This window comes from Cydia strobilella, chromosome 17, assembly GCF_947568885.1.
Source record: "Cydia strobilella chromosome 17, ilCydStro3.1, whole genome shotgun sequence".
Taxonomy (NCBI): domain Eukaryota; kingdom Metazoa; phylum Arthropoda; class Insecta; order Lepidoptera; family Tortricidae; genus Cydia; species Cydia strobilella.
Genome location: NC_086057.1, coordinates 11,117,536 through 11,136,939, shown reverse-complemented (window position 1 = coordinate 11,136,939; position 19,404 = coordinate 11,117,536). Strand labels below are relative to the sequence as shown.

The following is a 19,404-nucleotide window of genomic DNA, read 5'->3' as shown; positions in this document are numbered from 1 at the left end:
AATGAACAATCATAGACTACAACCACCAACCACCAACCAGCCTTAAAGTTTGTAGTCTATGATTGTTAATTTTTTTAGTATGTGGGTATTTTTGCACTTTGTAATTTTTCCTCAGTCACCCGTTGACCACGAACGCTGTAAAGAGTTCGAAACGTCGGGATGTATTATAAATTCAATATACGCGATATAATCCGTTTTCATAGTTTTATTTCATATAAACTACATAGTTGTGATTTTCTGTACTTAACGATTACAGTTATAATTATATAGTGGAACCTCGATAGCACGAATCTCATGGGAAATGCCAAAAAATACGTGCTAACGAAGAGGATTCCTCTTGTAGAGGACACCGACTTAGAGAGGTTCTTGTGGGTTTTTGTTTGTTTTAAAGAGGTTTCGAGTTACAGAGGTAAAACGCACGAAAAATTATTAGTGTTAAAGAGGCGTAATTGTAGAAGCGGAGAAAGTACAATCTTTATATCTTTTTCGAGTTATAGTCGTGAAGGGAATAGTTGGTTACTTCGTCTTGTGAGGTTAAATATTTCGAGTTATGGAGGTTTTGGACTATGAAGGATAGGGGATGGCATTGGCATTTTATTTCGCGTTAACGAGGAATTCGCCTTATCGAGGTTCAACTGTAATTTCATGGAAATTTTTGATTTTCGTAAAACAATTATACAAAAAAATGTATTTAAAAAAAAAGTTAATTATAGTCATGTTAGCAGGTATATAAAAATGATGAATTAAAAATAAAAGTTGTCGATTTAGTTAGCCACAAGTATAAACATATTTTATATACCTAACAAAGGCAATCTTATATCATGTTGATTTTGCAAAAAGACATATACCTACATGTTTTTTTTTATATTTACCTATTTATAATTGTCTAAAGAATAAAAATAATTTACATACAAAATTAGTTATGATTTCTTACCTTATTGTTATTCCCAACATCTCCAGAGGCCCAACGGGTCTTCTAAATATGTGTTTCTTCTTTATTAGAGGCGATATTTTGCTTAAAAGTTCTTCAAAACACGGCACAGACATTCGAAAATAGTTATAAAATTAATTTTCAGTCATCTTCAATGCCTCGTATTTTCTTTTGAAATGATATCCATCTTCATTCATGACATGAAGACATGGGTTTACCGTTTAGCCAAAATTTTCTTTTCAATTGCTTCTTATTTCTGCGCCTTCTTAATAACAGCCAAACACTGGAAGTCGAATTATTTACTACTTATGCAGCGCGGCACCGCAAGCCGCACCGCCAAATTTTTGCGTTGCGGCGGGCGGCACCGCGAGCGGCGACGCGCAACGCTTTGCGACACCGCGCGCGGCGACGCTCGACGCACCGCAAGATTTTGCGTTGCGGCGGGCGGTGCCGCGCACCGTTTTGCGGTACCGCGCGCGGCGTCGCACGACGCACCGCCAGATTTTGCGTTGCGGCGAGCGGCGCCGCAGATTTCTGCGTTGCGGCGGCGGCACCGCAAAACGCGCCGCGTTGCGTCGGCGACGTCGCACCGCGTACATGTGGCCAGGCCCTTAGTCGATCGGAGATGGTTTAGTTTAGTAGGTATGATATTTGGATTTGCTATCTTAATCATGCAAGTTCGTTCGTTCGTGCAAGTTATAGGTACCTACTCGCCAAGTAAACTATAAGTACTGATTATTATGCCTGGAACATAAGTATAGCATAATCCATATAATAGATTTAAACTGGAGCGCTCCATTCAGAGCCCTCGGCTGCATGCGCATGATCAATATCTTTAGACGGTATTCCAAGCTTTGCTATCTGATGGTCTTACTCAATACTAACCGGTTCAACACGTATCATTTATCGGATTCAATGTTTTATTTGATCGAGTTATTATTATTATTATTATTCCTTTATTTATTTTCAGTCTTAGGCTAGGCTTTTTACAATATGAGTATAAAAGTAAAATATAAAAACACTTACAAAACATTACAAAAATATATAAACACAACTTAAAAAACCTAACCTAGGGTGCCGCCGGCAGCGGGGCAGGGCCCAAGCTGCCGGTGGTCAGGGCCGCAGAGAGAGGAACCGGCGGACTATCGGCGCCGTGTCCAAGATCACCGCCTTTTGCATCTGACCCTTGATCCAACCACCTAGCGAGAGTCTCTCAAGGTGTTGGTCGAGACTCTTCGCTATGAGACCGTTCGCTGAAACGACTATCGGGACAATGATCGTCGAATCAACATCCCACGTGGCGGTTATCTCGTGAGCCAAGTCTAGATACTTACTGGACTTGTCCTTCTCGGCTTTCACGAGATTCTCATCATGGGGGATGGTGATGTCGACGAGCACGGCCCGGCGCTGCGATCGATCTATTATCACAATGTCAGGCTTATTGGCTACAATAGTCCTGCTTATTATTATTATTATTATTCCGAGCCCACTGTGTCCCACTGCTGGGCAAAGGCCTCCCTCCTCTCTTTCCACTCGTCTCTGTTTAATGCTATATCTGGCCAGCTTGTCAAGAAGGAGTCCAAAATTATCCCGCCAACGCCGACGAGGTCTGCCGGATCCCCGGTTAGGCTCGTGGGGCTCCCACGCCGTGGTTAACTTGGCCCATATGTCGTCCGGTATTCGGCAGACATGACCAGCCCAGTCCCATTTCAACTTTGATTGAGTACTAGATAAAAATACTGTTGGGTTAAACTGAAACTCAATAAAATAATCTCCTTTTATACTTATTACGCGAGTGTAGTAAAGAGCAAGTACCGATTCTACGGTAAACAGTAAACTTGGATTCCATAATAAAAGTAAAACAAACGCACCAGGTCCGCGCATAAAGCGCAAAGAAAAGGCAAACGAGAGTAAATTCCTAACTGCCGCGGAGAGGACTACCGCGCAATCTGTTTCACTTTACGGCGTCTTAATAATTACAAGTGGCTATTTCTTCCAATTAAGAAAAGTCTGGGGCGATAAATTGTGAGGGTTGTGTCGAGCGCTGTTTTACCGCGCGTAAACATGGCGCGCTAGGGTTGTCGCTAGCTACAAATACGGCCGAATTAAACTCGAAGGTTTTAATAAAGCGCGCCCGTCCATATCGCAGCAGGTAGTAGTCGCATTTACACGCGCCGCTACCGCCTTAATTAAAGGAGCACCTCCAACACGCACCGACGGGGCATGCCAAAGAACAAACGCAAATTTATTCGGACCGGGGTTTTTTCATCATCTATTAAATAAAGAAGTCGAGGAGAATGCTAAACAAGGTTGAGCGGCCCTCGCCCTGCGAGTTTTCCACTTGAAGTGGTGTGCTCCCGGGGGGAGGGGGAGTGGCTTAGATAAGGTAAGGAGGATGAAGAGGCGAGATGCGCGGCGTAATGAACCGTCTCCGAGCAGTTTTTGTGTGGTTCGGGCGTCCAAATTGAATATTAGGCGCGATTTGAGAGCGAATGAACGGGCGGAGGAAATAAATCCGCGGTTATTATGCTACCGAAATGAGATTGAGGAAGGCTCGCCGTGTTAGGCTTAAGGCCGCTGCTCAATTTCACCTCGGTGTAAATTGCCAGACGTAACCGTCCTAGCCTTGATTATTTTGGGAGACTTTAAGGAGCTTTTGAAAGAAGGTAGAGAATTAAATTGTGCGGTAATATATTAAAGTACGTTGGGTACTCCCTTAATCTAATGCTGTCTACTTTAGCCAGATAATGGCAGCTTAGTTCCCATTTTTATATAAATTATTTCTGGTCTAGTATTCAGTTTCTTTTATTAAGTCACAGCATATTCACATCGTAACAGAACATAGCTGACATGCTATTCAGCATATCAAAACATCAAACACCGTTCGATGTTGGCAAATAAACGCGAAGTTGCAATAGTATGTCAGCGGCGTGATTCCAGTGAAAACATTCGCCCGTAGGGCGAGGCGTAACCTGATGCCCCCGGCCGCAGCCAAGACGCTCGGTTTATGTAAACTTTATTACGGAGTGCAGTAACCCCCTCCCACCCCCACTTGAAATTGTAAGGCGCGTCCGTGCATTACTCAGCTCGCCGCGTTTGCACAGATCGGCGGCTCGAGCGCCAACCGGGTCACACCGGAGAATAAACTTGTAAACTCCGGAGCGCCAGTTTTCTAACTTGTTAAGGTATGCCTTACCAACTTAATCTTATTATCGGGTTTCCGACGTTCACAAAGTAAAGTCAAGAGTGTCGTCATGATTATAAGAGGTAGGTATATAATCAAACTCCAGCATAAAATAGGTTAACATGAAAAGTTTTATCTCCAAACGGAATTGAAATCAAAATGCCAAAATGAGAGAATCGTGGCGCGCTCAGACAGAAGTAGGTTAGGTGAACAAAGACAATGTTCGCAGCAGCGGGGGCACGGATCGATTCGCATGCATTTCGTTTCGCTTGCAGAGCGACGGCAGAGGCACATCTGTGCGGTGCGCCGCGAGCACCCGAGCACAACAAGGGAGGCACCACCCCCACCGCGCGGTAACACGATACCCGACATTCGCAACACCTCGCCGACGCACTGTGAAGCACACTTCTATATTGCACTAGGGTCACCAAGGGTTAAGCCTTAAAAACATTTTACGACGCTTCCGATTTTAATTAAAACGTTAAACTTCCGACCCGAGTATTAGACGTAGGTAGGTATTGTAAGCGAGTGACATCCTTAAATCTTTGAAAGAGCTTTTGCATCACGGCAACCCTGTAGGGGGTGCCACTTGCATAGCGCCACCCACTTGTGCCCTGTTATGAAATCAACGTGTTCGAGCGAGCTCCTGCGCGTTGGCATTCCAAAATGGAAAAGGAACGCCTGTTGGGAATTTTTCAAAGCATATTTTTTCGTCGTTGAAATTTTAACAACCTCGGCTAAATTGGAAAAAGTTGTGTACTCACATGCCTCTCCTCTGCAGAGCTGATACCTGTCGACAAATGAGACAATTAAATTGTTTGAAGTACAATTAACATAAGCCCGCCCTCCAAATTTAAAGGGTTTTTCTTTTTATATATGTCTTAGCTAACTATTTGAAGCTGTACGGAACAATATTTTAAATGCCTGCCATACATTTAAAAATAATGTGTGGATTATTATTTTATTAATTTTAAGGGTGTACAATACAAGCACAGGTAACGTATATAACACGGAAGTTCCAGACAAATTGTTTAACACCTACGGCCAGTTAACCCATAAATCGTTTTTCGGGTGGATAAAGCGGGTGAAATTGAAACGTATTATAAACCGGATAGGGGTAGGTATAATCTCGGCGATGTACCCGGCTATGAGCCGGGTCGGGTGTAAAGTGCTCGATGAATATTGCAGGGGCTGTCGCGTCACGCATCTCAGGGTTGGCGAAATATCTCAACTTTCTACTTAATAGCAATTATTATAATGATACTCGTAAAGCTCTTTAAAGGTGAGCCTCAAAAGGGAAAGCGACGCTTTATGAGTTTTACGCTAAAGAAGATGAAAGACTGAAATATATTCATGGCTGTATGTTGTTTACTTATAATAAGTATTCAATACTCAATACTATCTTTATTGCTAATAAGGAAGAATCCATGCAGTAGTGGATATACACACAATATTAACAGGTCTTTATAAATTTTTTGTTGATAAGTTCGCAATGTGTCCTATGATCGCGAGAGACCGTTTTTCCGCTTTATTAAGGTACTCCTTTGTGAGCTTAAACTAACATTAACAACACTTTGTTTTGTACTGTAATGTAAAACAAGCACACCTTCGTAAGTGTCGTATTAACTATTTATCGTGCTTTTGACTTTATACCGCATGGATGGGTGTTCATTGTACTTAGTTATTTACGAAGTTTCGACAGAAGCTGTCGCCAAATACCTACTCCGAAGTTGCAGAATGTGCGGTAATGGAAGCCCCGCGAAGTTGTCAGATGCCTACGGAACCCTCTGACGGAACCCTTCGAAGAAAGTTAACCGCAGTAGGGACGCTAATATAATTACCGAACCTTTCCAACCAATATGGTTAGGGTAGATAATACAACAGTATTATTATGAACTCAGTCTACAAAAAGGCGCTTCAAAGATTTTAATCAGATGAAGTAGCTATGCTTTCTTTTTTATTTAGAAAAATGCCTTGCGTTTGGATAACTTTCAATTTAGGTGCACATCTGCTAATATATGTTTGAGCATTTTCAATAAATTATCTGGTTAAATATTGATAGAATATAAACTATGCACCTTTGAGGTATATGCAAGTACTTAAGTGAAACAACCGGCTCTGATAGATGCTCGTTTATTACTGGTATTTGTACATTACAAGCAGCCGCGCCTGTGTGCGTGCGGTGTGGACGCACACATGCAAATACACCACAACTTTGTTTTGCAGATCGTAAGTAAATTAAATATCCTATATATCGAAGTACATACTCTAAAACATTTTAAAGCGACAAGCGACAACACAAAACAGGCTTGCAAACGTAACCTTATAATTATTTTACTCCGAAGTACAGTGTGCGCAACAAAACGTATACCTGCAGCACTCCCGGGGCATACTAATGCCGGATCGGCAGTCGGCACACGCGCGGTGCATTGTACCCGGCCACTTCGTCTGCAGCTACTTATTTCGAGAATTAAAGTTGTCTAGCATCAATCAATGGCGATGTGTGCGTAGTGAATATCATTAAGGTTCTTGAGAAAGTTAGTATAAGTAGATTAAGCATGTAAATTATCTACCTTTTTTTTATGTAATAGGAAGCAAACGAGCAGACGAGCCGCCTGATGGGAAGCAGTCATCGCCGCCCATGGACATAAGCAACACCAGAGGAGCCACTTATGCGTTGCCCACCTAAACTACCTGTTTATATGTTACTAGCTAGTATATATAATATAGTATATAATATTCACTTTTTGTAATAATGTCAGGGGTTATGATTAAGGTTTTTTAGTGTAGTGTTTTTGATAGTAATTAAATTATTAATTACTAATTATAATATGTATGAACTTTTTTTGAACTATATTTTTTCCGTTACACGCATACCTATTCAACATCATTTCATTATAATCAGACGCGCCAAAATGAATGTGGCTAATACAGCAAGTGTTTGTTTGGCCTGTGTTGTTTACCGTGCGGCACGGGAGACTATTAGAGCCACCCTCGACCGCCTGACGTCTCCAATCCCACTACTGTTTCAATATTTACCAGCTTCGAGAGGCTTTTTGAACTCGCTGTTTGCGTGTTTTCGGATCGCTGACGGCTATATGGCGCGCCCGACATTGCTTTGGAAGTATGAAAAAGTCACTTCTCCGAATTGAAGCTACTTCTCAATGTTTGGATAGAATAAGTAAACAAGCGTTCAGTTTGGAAAACATTAACCGATTTTTTCATCGCTCCGGATAGCAAATGTAGGTCTATAAGTTGTATAACTGTATAGGTTAGTTACAGTTATAATATTATTCATACAAACAATGGGAGCGGTGCGGTTTGAGCGTAGCGCGAATAATCCAGGCACGCGGGGCGAGCGCGCCACAAATGAAAATGTAACACAGAAATGGATTTGGAAGCCGCCCGTCGCTCCGGTTAATTACAAAAGCAAGCGGTAATCTGCGCTCCGGGATGTTCCGGCTTAGCGCCCCCCGACCTCCCCCAGCCACTTCCCCGGCTAATTTGTGCCATTATCGGTGTACTGATGTAAGAGTTACCGAGCAGGTGGGGGCTCCGGCTCCTCCACTCTGCCTTGCCTCAATTAATTATTCCTGCTGGTGTGAGCGTCGCGTGTTTTAGTCAATTAGTAACGTAATTTTGCGGGTGACTTGAGTGTATGCGGTCGCGAACTCAGCCGCGTTTTAATGTTTACTAAATTAAGTACGAGGATTAAAATAAATAAGTGCCTAACTCACGTAGGCGCTCGTAATCATAAAGTACGGAGTTATGTGTATTACTGTCGGATAGGGTGAATAGTGGAAATTCTATGACTTTACCAGTTTAGTCAATTAAAAACGTAATTTCGCGGGTGACTTCAATGTCTGCGGTCGTGAACTCATCCAAGCTTAAAATTACTCAAATTAAAACAAATTAGGTTAACTTGCTGTTTGCGCTGACTAATATTTACATAGTTACTTACAACGAAAATTATCAAAATATAACGTTGCCTTTGCCTAGTATACCTAGTCTAGCCATAAATTCTGTTACAAAGTTAACTGTCTCTAGAGACTATAATTTTAAAGTTATTTATAAAGTTTTATATATCTAATAAAGGGACTAATAACGCCTAATAATTATTCCAGGTTGCCAGCAGCCCTCACCTTAATACATGCCTTTTAGGAGCAAGCGTAGAGGGCCTAATTTACGCACCATTTTTTGCGGAAATATGACATTCTTGTTCTGAAAAAATATTCAGGTGACCAAATTTTTTACAATTTTCAATCCATTCTTTGTCTGAATACAGATCTAAGGAAGCGGCAGATGTAGTTAATAAAGTGCTGCGAGACTATCATCTCGTGTATTTTATGGCTTTGTGAGCAGGCCCATAAAAGAGTCACTAAGCCCATTTTTTGCGAAAAAAATATCCATTTTAGTGAATACACGTGCACGCGAGTGTAACAAAAACCGTAATAGACGCTTAAGTTTAACGTATTTGCAACACCGTATTCCATCATAAAAGATTAACATTTTGTTAAGCTCATACCTAAAAGTCGTAACTCCTAATTTCCCAAACCTGAATTTGGATTAATTTACCAAGGTTATTGAGGCAACTTACTGGCGAGTCAATGTTTGATCCACTGGATTTTTTTTATGTATCTTAGAGAACAAGGCCTGCTCTACGCGATACATAAAAATAGTTTATTTACAGAAAAAAAAAAAAGCTATGGGATCGAAATACCCGACGGAGGTGGTGAAAAAGACGCGCGTATTTTTGAGGCACTTCGCTGCTTCATTAAAAAGCACGTAAATTGTGTAAATACGCAAGAGATGTCAAAACAAAATCTAATAATCATTACGTTTTTTGAAATTTGTCATTAGATTGTCTATTTGATATATAAAATTTGTCTCAATAACTTTTGGTTTATAGTTGTTATGTGTAATTTAAGTTATAACGGAATTTATGGCTAGAGTAGTTATAATGGCAACTGCTTTATATCAAAGCTTAATGCACGATTCGATATATTCTAATAATTGTTCCAGTGAGCGAGCACGCTTTAATTACCTATCATGCGGACAGACGGGATGCTAACTACCTACCCGTGCTAACAGAGCCAATTATTGAGGCTATTGCATTTAAATTAATTGTAGCAGCACATGCACTACTAATACCCCTCGCCTATGTATACGTGCACCGTAATAGGATTGCTCCAGCGATTGCTTTGCGCACAAACTCAGGCGATTCAGGCTATGCATTAAATGCCTTTGACGTGCGTCGTGCAGTACATAGTGGACCATTGTTGGATATAATTGGCAAGGCGACAAAAGGCGATCGGCTACAGGGCTCTGCGGGCAGGAATGATCCAGTGACTGACTAGCCAAGCTACCAATAATCATATAAATCGGTCAGAGTACGGGTGTTGTTGGCTATTCCGGGTAGGATTTGTGCGCTTGGGAAATCCAATCAGCTTTCCTCTTTCCCTTTGCAGGTAAATACTTTGTATGAATAGCTATGTAGCTCGTATTGCCTTTTTCGTAATTTATGTATTTCTAGTATTATATAGCGTCATAGTAAGTCCGCCAATTATTTTCCTACAAACATGAAATTAACTTAGCTACAGCAGATATTTTTCACGCCTTTTTCTAAAGTTGAGGCAACACGCGGTTTCGCGAACATTAGGGGCGAATCAGGGTCTGCACAATTGCCTCATGTTCTCATATTACTGATCAGATAAATTACGCAGCTGGCGATACGACAAGGCTTCAAGATGTATGTTGTAACTTACCGTTCCCCTTGTCATCGGGCCGATGTAGGTCGGGCGGCTTGGCCAGCACGGAGAGCGGGTGGTGCGGCACGCCGAGCCCCAGCAGCCCCGCGGGCGGCAGCGCGCCCTGTCCGAGCAGCGGCAGCGGCGGCGCGCCGTGCGTGGGTAAGTGCGCCGCATGCATCTGCTGCAGCAGCCGTGGCAGGTCCGGCCTTTGTTGCTGCAATCATATGTTTACATAGAGCAAATGATGTAAGTGCACATAATAAACTATAGGTCGTTCGCGTTAAGAATGCAGTAAAATCATCATTGTCCGTTGGCCTAGCGATACTCGCAACCAATCAAATCGTTCCCAATAAGAAAGTATGCCTTTAACTGGTCACTGTGATCTTGACTTTTTAAATAGGAACGATTTGTGCGCTAGGCCGGCGTACAGTGATGATTTTACTGCATTCTTAACGCGAACGAACTATAGGGTAGACTGGGGACAACTGTTATGATTGAAATAAGACAATTTTTTTGAAAACTACAATAACTACGCATATGACGTAATACTCAGGCCACGCGGTCAGCCATTTTTGAATCCTGGGCCAATAATGCTCAAGCGCGCAAGCGACGCGGCAGTGTTGAGAAGCCGCTCAAATTTTTTGCAGTATAAAGTGAAGTACCTGTGCTTGCATACTTTTTAGGGTTCCGTACCCAAAGGGTAAAAACGGGACCCTATTACCAAGACTCCAGTGTCCGTCTGTCTGTCACCAGTCTGTATCTCATGAACCGTGATAGCTAGACAGTTAAATTTTCACAGATGATGTATTTCTGTTGCCGCTATAAGTAGCAACAAATACTAAAAATAGAATAAAATGAATATTGAAGTGGGGCTCCCATACAACAAACCAGATTTTTTGCCGTTTTTTGCGTAATGGTACGGAACTCGCACTTGGCCGGCATTTTCGTTAATTTTTTTTACTTGATTTTTTTTGGGGGTTTGGATGGGAATCATGGAATATTTTAGATGGAGTGTTGTTTCTAAATAATATTTGACCTTGAAGTTAAACTTGCAATTGTGGGGACGGTAGAAACAACGTAGTCGAGGACGACTGAAACGCTTTCCGTGTTTCAATCGTCCCCACATATAACCGACTAAAAGTATGGTAGTATTTGTATACTATAGGTAGTATTTGTATAATGGCTATGATTGAAAAATTGTTACAATTGAAACAAGCTTTATTATGAATCACAAGTATGCATTTCTATTAAAATTATTTATCGCAATATCATATTGTTGCATTAAAACTAGTTTGATTAAGCTGTATGTATAAGGTAATCGCAACAAAGAAGTTTAGAAGTCTCACAATTTTTTTTCGTATACACGCGCGCAAAGTAGTAGTGTAGTTTTAGTTTAATAAGTGAGTCTAAACCGTAAAATTATTTAATGTCCTCACATAGTGTTTCAATTAACAAACCTAGGTATGGGGCCAATTGAACCACTCTCCCACATTCTTTTTGATTCCCTATCACGACATAACTATGGGCGGTATGGCTTTCAAACAATCTTTATTTAAGAATTAAATAAAAAAAATCGTTTATCCATATTTAAATACATTCTATCGTATTTTTAATTTTTAGTTTTAAAGTGTGGCGATAGATGGCAGTGAATTTACTGTGGTTACAAAATTTACTATGACAGTACCGCTCTATCTTATTATATCCTCTTTGGTAATATAGGCGCATACCTTTCTAACTGTAAAAAAAAATACTTACAGGCCATCAAACATAAATTGTTTAAATCAGTCTCCCCTATATCAGTCTACCCTAGTACATTCAGAATTCACACTAATTAACTAAACCTATTTACCTAACACATGACACGTTCTCTTCTCTTTATCAGTAGTAGTATTAGTTATTAACAGTTATCGAATAATTGAATGATATACCTTTGAATAATAATAAGCTAATTAAGCTTTTTAAAAATGTACCTACATTGTTTGAGTTCCAAGTAGTTACTGGTTACTGGCAACTATCACATTTCAACAAATCAAAAAACAAGTTTTATAACACAATAACCTCCTTAATCGCTCAGCAAAAAAATATAACAAAAGGGATCAAACGATTCAATGGCTGTGCTTATTATTACAGGGTTGGAACGTGTAAGTATACTTGAATAGGTTCCTGATGCCTATAAAGGGGTGAGTTTTGCATTTAAATTTGTTACTTGTTTTTTTCAAAGGCGGTCAAGGGTGGCACAGGTGGCAGGTGGCAGGCAGTAGACGCCGCATCAGGTACGATAAAGCACAGGCGCGGTAGTAAGATTAATACGTGATTGCAAAAGCCCAATTTATGCATGGGTTTCGCGCGACGCAAATTAGTTACTCTGATTAAAGTGAAAAAAAACAAACATTTTAGTTGGGAGTGCCGACAGTCAAAGTGAATTGATGTGTCACCGCAGAGCGTCGTGCATTTTTAAACCGTAGCCGGCCCAAATTAAAAGTCCTCCACGGCCCCCTGCCGCCGCGATATTTTAAATTTTAAATGAGAACTCCGCCGGCGGCGGCGACTGAGCGAAATTGATTACTCCTTCTCCATTATTCCCCTTTTTCCACTTTTCCCGCGCTTCCCGTTCGTATCTCGTCTCGTTTAACGTTATTTTATTATTATACACTGCGAGCGGTTGCCCGCCCATCTGTCCCGATCCCGATCTGCACGCTCAGTCCGCTCCCCGCCGCCGCGCCCGCGTCAGCGCCAGCGCCCGCTTGCGCGCGTTCCGTGGCGCACCTCGCGCACTCCTCTCAGACTCGCCAAGCTTTTTCCGGTCGGACGAGCACGTTCTTTTTTAGCGGCCGAAAATTAATTGGATTTTCGCCGAGGGTGGAACATATTTTTTATTGGCCGCTCACGGCTATGATTTATTGTGTGTCAAAAGGTGGCGAGCGCCACTTAGCTAGAGTGCTTTTCTACAAAAGAGAATTTTTAAATTCTAATTATATTTTTGGTCCCATTCCTCAGACCCCACGAGACCAAATAAACGCGCAAGTAATCTTCTGTTTAGCTGCTATAGCAAGCGGCACGTGTTTAAGCTAACTTTTATAAAACTTGACATAAATGGAAATATGAGCGTTGACATAATAAACTAGCGGATTTACAAAATGGCATTAACATTATTTATTTACAATGTTGTTAACCTACTGCAAACTGAACATAACATAATTATGTCAAGAAATAAAACTATGAAAAACGGATTATATCGCGTATATTGAATTTATACTACATCCCGACGTTATGAACTCTTTACAGCGTTCGTGGTCAACGGGTGTCACCAGTAACTATCGCGGTAACCGAAGACAATATTATAATTATGTCAAGACAACACGAATGGTTTGCAAATTTTCGAGTATGCTTGCAAGCATGATCATATACTAACAGAGAAAGTGACAAGAATTCTCAGGTCAGCCCACTTCGTTTTATTGAACATGCGTCATAAAAGCATGGACCGAGGTCCCGCGGTCCAAATTATACCTATACAAACAAAGCCGTAATTACCGTGTGCACCCGCGTTACCTGTCACCGTTTACCCCGTGTCACCCATGCTATCCCGGTTCCTTGTCCCCGGTCACCCTGTACGTGCAGTGGCTGCACACTGCACAGCCCTATAGTCATGTCGACAGGCGCGTGATCTCTATTGTATTCCCCCCATCTGTTACGTTTATAAACTAAGCAATTCCTATTTCTATCTATACAAGCTATTTTAAATATAAACACCAGTAATAACAATAGGTACGCATTACACATTTCCTAAACGTACAGAGGGCAATGTTCGTTGAAATTTCGTAAATACATGTATTAATTGAAATCAGAATATGTGTGCTGAGAACCATAATATTTGTATTAAGTATGCTTTATGATTAAGAGTGGAGACGGTTTAGTTGGCTGTCTCGTTTATTTGCTTAGAGGTAACCCTAACGGCCCCCACAGATCCATATGAATGACAATACCGCAGATCCACTGTAGGCACAAAGGCAGTAGACTGAATGAAGCCATAAGCACATACTCCTATTTACTTTTGGGTAGTAGGAGTTCGTTACATTTTTGTAAGCGCATAAATTAGTCGTGATTAAAGAGCAAAGCTGCCTTGGGGATTAAAACTTGATTCTCTTAACGACGTTTGCGTATACTTTTAACTTCGGAGAAGCCTGGAGTTACGGAGATTATATTATGAACTAGATTGAAGTTATATTAAATTATCTTTAAGGATTATTATCGAAATACGTGTACGTTAAATACAACTCAGAAAGAAATATAATACTTTTGTATAACAATTATAATCAGACTGTAACTGGAGTCTAAAAATATTATGTTCATGGTTGGACAGAATTCCTTTGAGGATTGTGAATCCTTCCAACTTCTACTAAGGTCAATTTGTTATTCAAACATAAGCGAACAGAAAGAGAAATCACAAGATATCAGACATTTTAAATATGGGCGGAGGCATGTCGGTCCCACTGGAATTAGAATGGATGAAGGTAGGCAATAGGCATGGCTGGATGTCTTTATAAAAATAGGTACGTACTCAAAAAAGATATTAACAATATTGTCAATTTGTGCCGTTTCATCTAATTATTTTATTAAAATTGTTATTTAATAATATGCAAGAAGTGGTTCAGTAAAAAAGTAGCAGTGGAGTATCTAGTATATTTTTTTTATATTTTGCTACTTAAGTTTATTTTTTTAGTAATCTGTGTAAAAATAAAATCATATTGAAAAATATGAGATTGTGTGATTTTTCTCATTTTTATTGCAATGTACTTAGAAAACTTTTGAACAACGCAATTGGACAAGATTGTCACTTCCCGTTTTCCACAATGCCATAATTGCATTTCCATTTTCACAACTTGTTTTATGCTTTTAGGAATATCATGTTACGAATTCCATGTAACTACCTCAAAGTGAAGTCAAATAAAAAAAGTTAAATAATAATGTATAATTAGTGTGTGTTAATGTGTGAATACTTATGTATAATTTTGGTGCAATAAAGAATATTTACTTACTTACTTAAATATTGAACAAAAGACCATTTAATAAGGTATTAATTAGCTCATCAAACTTAATGAAAAAACTATGTTTATGAGAAACACCTCATAAATTTTGTCAAAAGACGCTGTCCAAAAAGTGTTAGGAGAGATGTAATATAAAAGGCGAAAACTTGCATTCGCCCTTTTATATTAAATACGATTGTATTTGATTTTATAGAATAGTATCTACAGACTACTATAAAAAATGCACTGCTTAAAAATTAGTACAAAATATAACGAAAAATCCAGATAATGTGCTACCACTTTTTTCCGAACCACTTTACTTAGTATAGTTTAAATCTTCTCAAATGATTTTTACGCCAAAGACCCTATGCGAGCGCGTGGCCATTGTGTTTGAGCGAGTGGCCATTGTGTCTCAGCGCGTGGCACGCGCTCGGACATATATACCAAATGGTTTTTTGGAATAACATACCAAATTTTATTGGTCAATTTACTCACAGCTCTATAGAGAACCACTTGTTAAGAATCTCAGCTTATGTCAATGAGTTTACAAAACTGCCAAAATCCAATTAAAATTTATTTTATTTACAGAATGAATGTTGAGTTTGCTTTAAAGTCGGGAAAGCTTATATTGTAAAATTGGAAAGAGTTGTAGCGGGTAAAATTTGTAAAGAAAATGTTAGGCTTCCCTATCCACGTTTACGTCTCGGCGGGATTACTCTCGATTTATAAATGGATAGCGTGCGGTGCTCTACGGCTCAGATTTTTGCGTGAAAATATTTCTCTGAACACCGCGATGCTTTTGACACAAATATGGAGCTTCGGAGCCTTGCGTTGAGCGGCTTTCCAGATCCACAAAACAAAGACAACTATTTCAATTACTGTGAAATTGTGGAATGGATTTTGGGGCCGGGGGTATTTATTTGTACAAATGAAGGAGGATAATACAGCTTTTTTCCGTGGTGAGCGAATGATGAACAGTTTAAAATGTAAAACATTGATATAATGTAGAGTAACCAACAAATGACCATAAAAACGAGTCGCTTAACGATAATGCTTATTGCTTTTTTATTGCTCGGACAATTAGAGCGCTCTAAGTAACATAAGTGGGATTGTAATCTGTTTCTATATCATTAACCCACAATTAGTTACATTTTAATAGTTCTATCGAGAGACGAGGAAAGTTTCCATTCTAACGCCGGAATAATTAAGATCAGTTAGTTTGCGGTCGGAGCACATTAAAGTGCAATTACCAGCGATTGCTCCGCCGCCGCCGCCGCCGCCTTCGGATTACGATATTGCTGCTGCTTTAAAATAATTGATTGATTGATCGTATGTTTTGCTAATTGACGCAGTGTTGTTGGCAATTAAAATGTATTGATGATCTAATGGCTAGCTTTGACTTTTTAATAGTCTGTTGCAATGTATGACGCATAGATATATTTCAGTGTGATGACATCATATACACGGTGTTTCCTGTAAACAGGAGCAATAAATTAAACTGGAGGCTGTACGCCTCAAACTGACCAACATTTGTTCAGCAACTTTTTAAAATTATGAAGTTTTTAGATTATACTTTTTTCATACTAATTAAATATTATTTTCAATGTACGCTGCCATCTGTGTGTTTGACGTTGCTTGTCACCCTTAAAACATAACAAATTTTGCAATACATTGCGTCTTAGAATAAACTTTAAAGTGTAATAAAAATCAAAACACAAGGTATTTTTAAAAGTTGGTCAGTTTGAGGAGTACAGCCTACAGCTTAATTTATTGCCCCTGTTACAGGAAACACCCGGTATATTTTAACATTCATATTTTCTCACAATGTTTAATACAAAAATAACATTCCATAATAGAAAAAAACGTAATTGAAAGGATCAACAAAGAATTAGGATGACAACATTGATAGCTCGCGTCCGTCCCATTGTATCACAGTTGATAACTATCGATATTGTGCCCCGAACCACCCGCCCATGAACGCGGGGCATAAAACGACGACATAAGCTACAAAGAGGGTAGTTTATTGAGACAGGGTGGGGGCGCGGCTAACGCACCATTAGACGTGAACCGGCAACACGCGACGCGCCAACACACATGTTATACTTTCAACATAATTGCTTTTATCACTTCCAGTTAAATACAAATAGTAGGTACATTATAATGTTAAGGCACATTATGCAGCTAGCTGTACTTTGATTCCAACTAATGTTTTTTCACTCCAATGGTGTCATTTTTAGATTATTTTACGTAAGTAGAAGCAATTAATCGGCGTGAAGTCACTGAAAAATAAATCTTTATTATTTTATTTTATTTCTTAAATATTTATTATTTATTATGGTCTTATTTAGATTAGCCTATCCGTACCATAAACAAATCCGACACGCTGAAAAGAAATAAACAAATCCTTAGGTAAAAGAGAAACTCGTGAGCCGGATGAGTCGTAAAACAGATTTCATAATTTCATTGAAAGCGACGACAGGCCCGGCCCTAACTCATTGGTTGAAAAACAAGCGCCTAAGCGACGGGGAAAAGTTAATGCGGTAGCGGAGCGGGGCAGACGCACAAGAAATACCGAGGAGCTACACGATCCCATGCAATATTTATCACCGCCGCGAACGTGCCTCGGAAAAAATGACAAATTCATGTTTCCCCTCTCAACCTCCCCGCCGCTACCCCGATTTATTCTCGTCGTAATTTTTATCAGAGGGCGCGAGAGCCGACGTAAACTAGACAGAAATGTTTTCGCGACTCGCTTGTTTATAGAGCCATCGACGGGGAAACAGATACGCTCTATTTACACAGCGAGCACTCGTGTTTGCGCACCTATATCTCGAGATAATGTTGCATAAACGAGATACATAATACACTTGTTTATTCCGCACAATTACTACCATAGATATGGATTTTCTATTACAAATAAACGTATCGTAAATTCTGATTAGATTATTAGTCATAAAGCGGCTCGATGTGGGATGTTCGTGAATCTGTGTGTGATGGAGCGCGTCTTCGTATCGATCGGGGGTTTCATGAATATTGTTTCAATGCGAGCATTTGTGTCATGTATAGGTGAACATGAGAGGGTGCGAGTGTCTGGAAGCTATTACCTCGAGTTCGGAGCCACCCCTCAAACCGGCGGTGTGGAATAAAATCAGAACGAGAAATGATGCGCCCGCCGATAACGGGGCGACGGATCGAGCCTCCCGACCTCTGCTCAGCGGGTCTTTCTGCCGCGCTTACCTATATTGTCACCGTACGCATTTACCCTTCACGTAACACACATTTTTCTACCTTACCCTCTTTTGACTCAATAAGAAGCCAGTCTATTTGATATAGATTGAAACGAATAAGTACTGCTTATAAATCGTTACGGGAAAAGTCATAAAAAAACCTTGAAACCATTTAAATGAAATACGATTAAAGTCAACGGTAACAAATATAAAAGCGCCTAAAGCGAAACAAGAGGATCGTAAACAAAAGCTTTAACAAAAGCAAGACGTTTAAATTTGGAAACGGAGCACTGCAAGACGGTAAGTGATTTTAATAGGCAGGCAAACAGAGTCCCCAATTTGAAGAGTATTCCCTCTTCACAAATCGGCGCGCGGTAGAATTGTCGCAAATCAGACGGGCCGGGGAGGCCACTCTCCGGGGAGAGCCCCTTTGATCCCTAGCTGACCCGAAAATAAAAAAGGTTCGTAATAAAAAAAGGACCGACATACGGAAGGTGGCGCAGCTTTTTTATTTAAATTAGAGTATTTTATAGGGGGAGACGATATTGCGTTTTGCCGGTATCTCGAAAGCTGTTCAGTAAATCTATAGGTAAATCCACGCCGGGGCGTTGAACCCTCAGCAAATATTTAGGGGATCTTAAGGCACATCTACCGATTCTCTCATACTCAAGGTGTTTTCGAACCGTATAAGCGGCATAAAAGGTTCTTTAATACCGGGATGGTAAAACCCCAAGACGCTTGACGGTATAGAGTTTACGATATTTTGCTTGAATGCTTGAAGAATTGTAATGTGGGATAAAAAGTTGGCTCACAATTCCAGGAATGAAATGTGCGAATATGCGCAAACAATCCATTTGCATCTTGATACGTAGCCAAAAACACGTGAAGCTGCAGATAAGCTAATCTTTGGCTAATTTTGTTACAAAAGCTGCCTCCTATTAAACTGCGCCAAGTTAATTATAGAATTGTGAGGTTTTGGCTTTAAAAATAGAGAATATAGATCAGTCGCGGGCAGAGGTGGTAACAATGTGGTCCGTGTGATCGAGTTGGCACACCGCCAAGTTCCAACCCCAGACGGCGCAGCGTCAACTGACTTCCACCACTATTTTCGCCCTCATTATCTTTAAAGTGATTTATTTCAGTCGCCGCATCTACAAAACTAATAGATAGGTATCTATTTACATTAACACATGCCAAGCGTTAACACATCGCGAGAATAGGTCGCACTAACGACTTGGCACGAGTGCGACGAGACTCGAGTGTAATAGACCCTCGCGATGAAGCGCTC

At 40.3% G+C, this 19,404-nt stretch overlaps 1 protein-coding gene across 1 annotated transcript in view; it reads right to left on the bottom strand.

Annotated features, from left to right (window-relative positions):
• The window catches only part of LOC134748715 (protein groucho-like), an 86,618-nt gene that overhangs the window by 22,132 nt on the left and 45,082 nt on the right, over positions 1–19,404 (bottom strand). Inside the window, exons 6-7 of the mRNA XM_063683486.1 lie at positions 9,881–10,079; positions 4,880–4,905 (exon numbers count right to left, since the gene is read on the bottom strand). Of these exons, the coding sequence (XP_063539556.1) occupies positions 4,880–4,905; positions 9,881–10,079 (225 nt within the window). The remainder of the gene's footprint in view (positions 1–4,879; positions 4,906–9,880; positions 10,080–19,404) is intronic.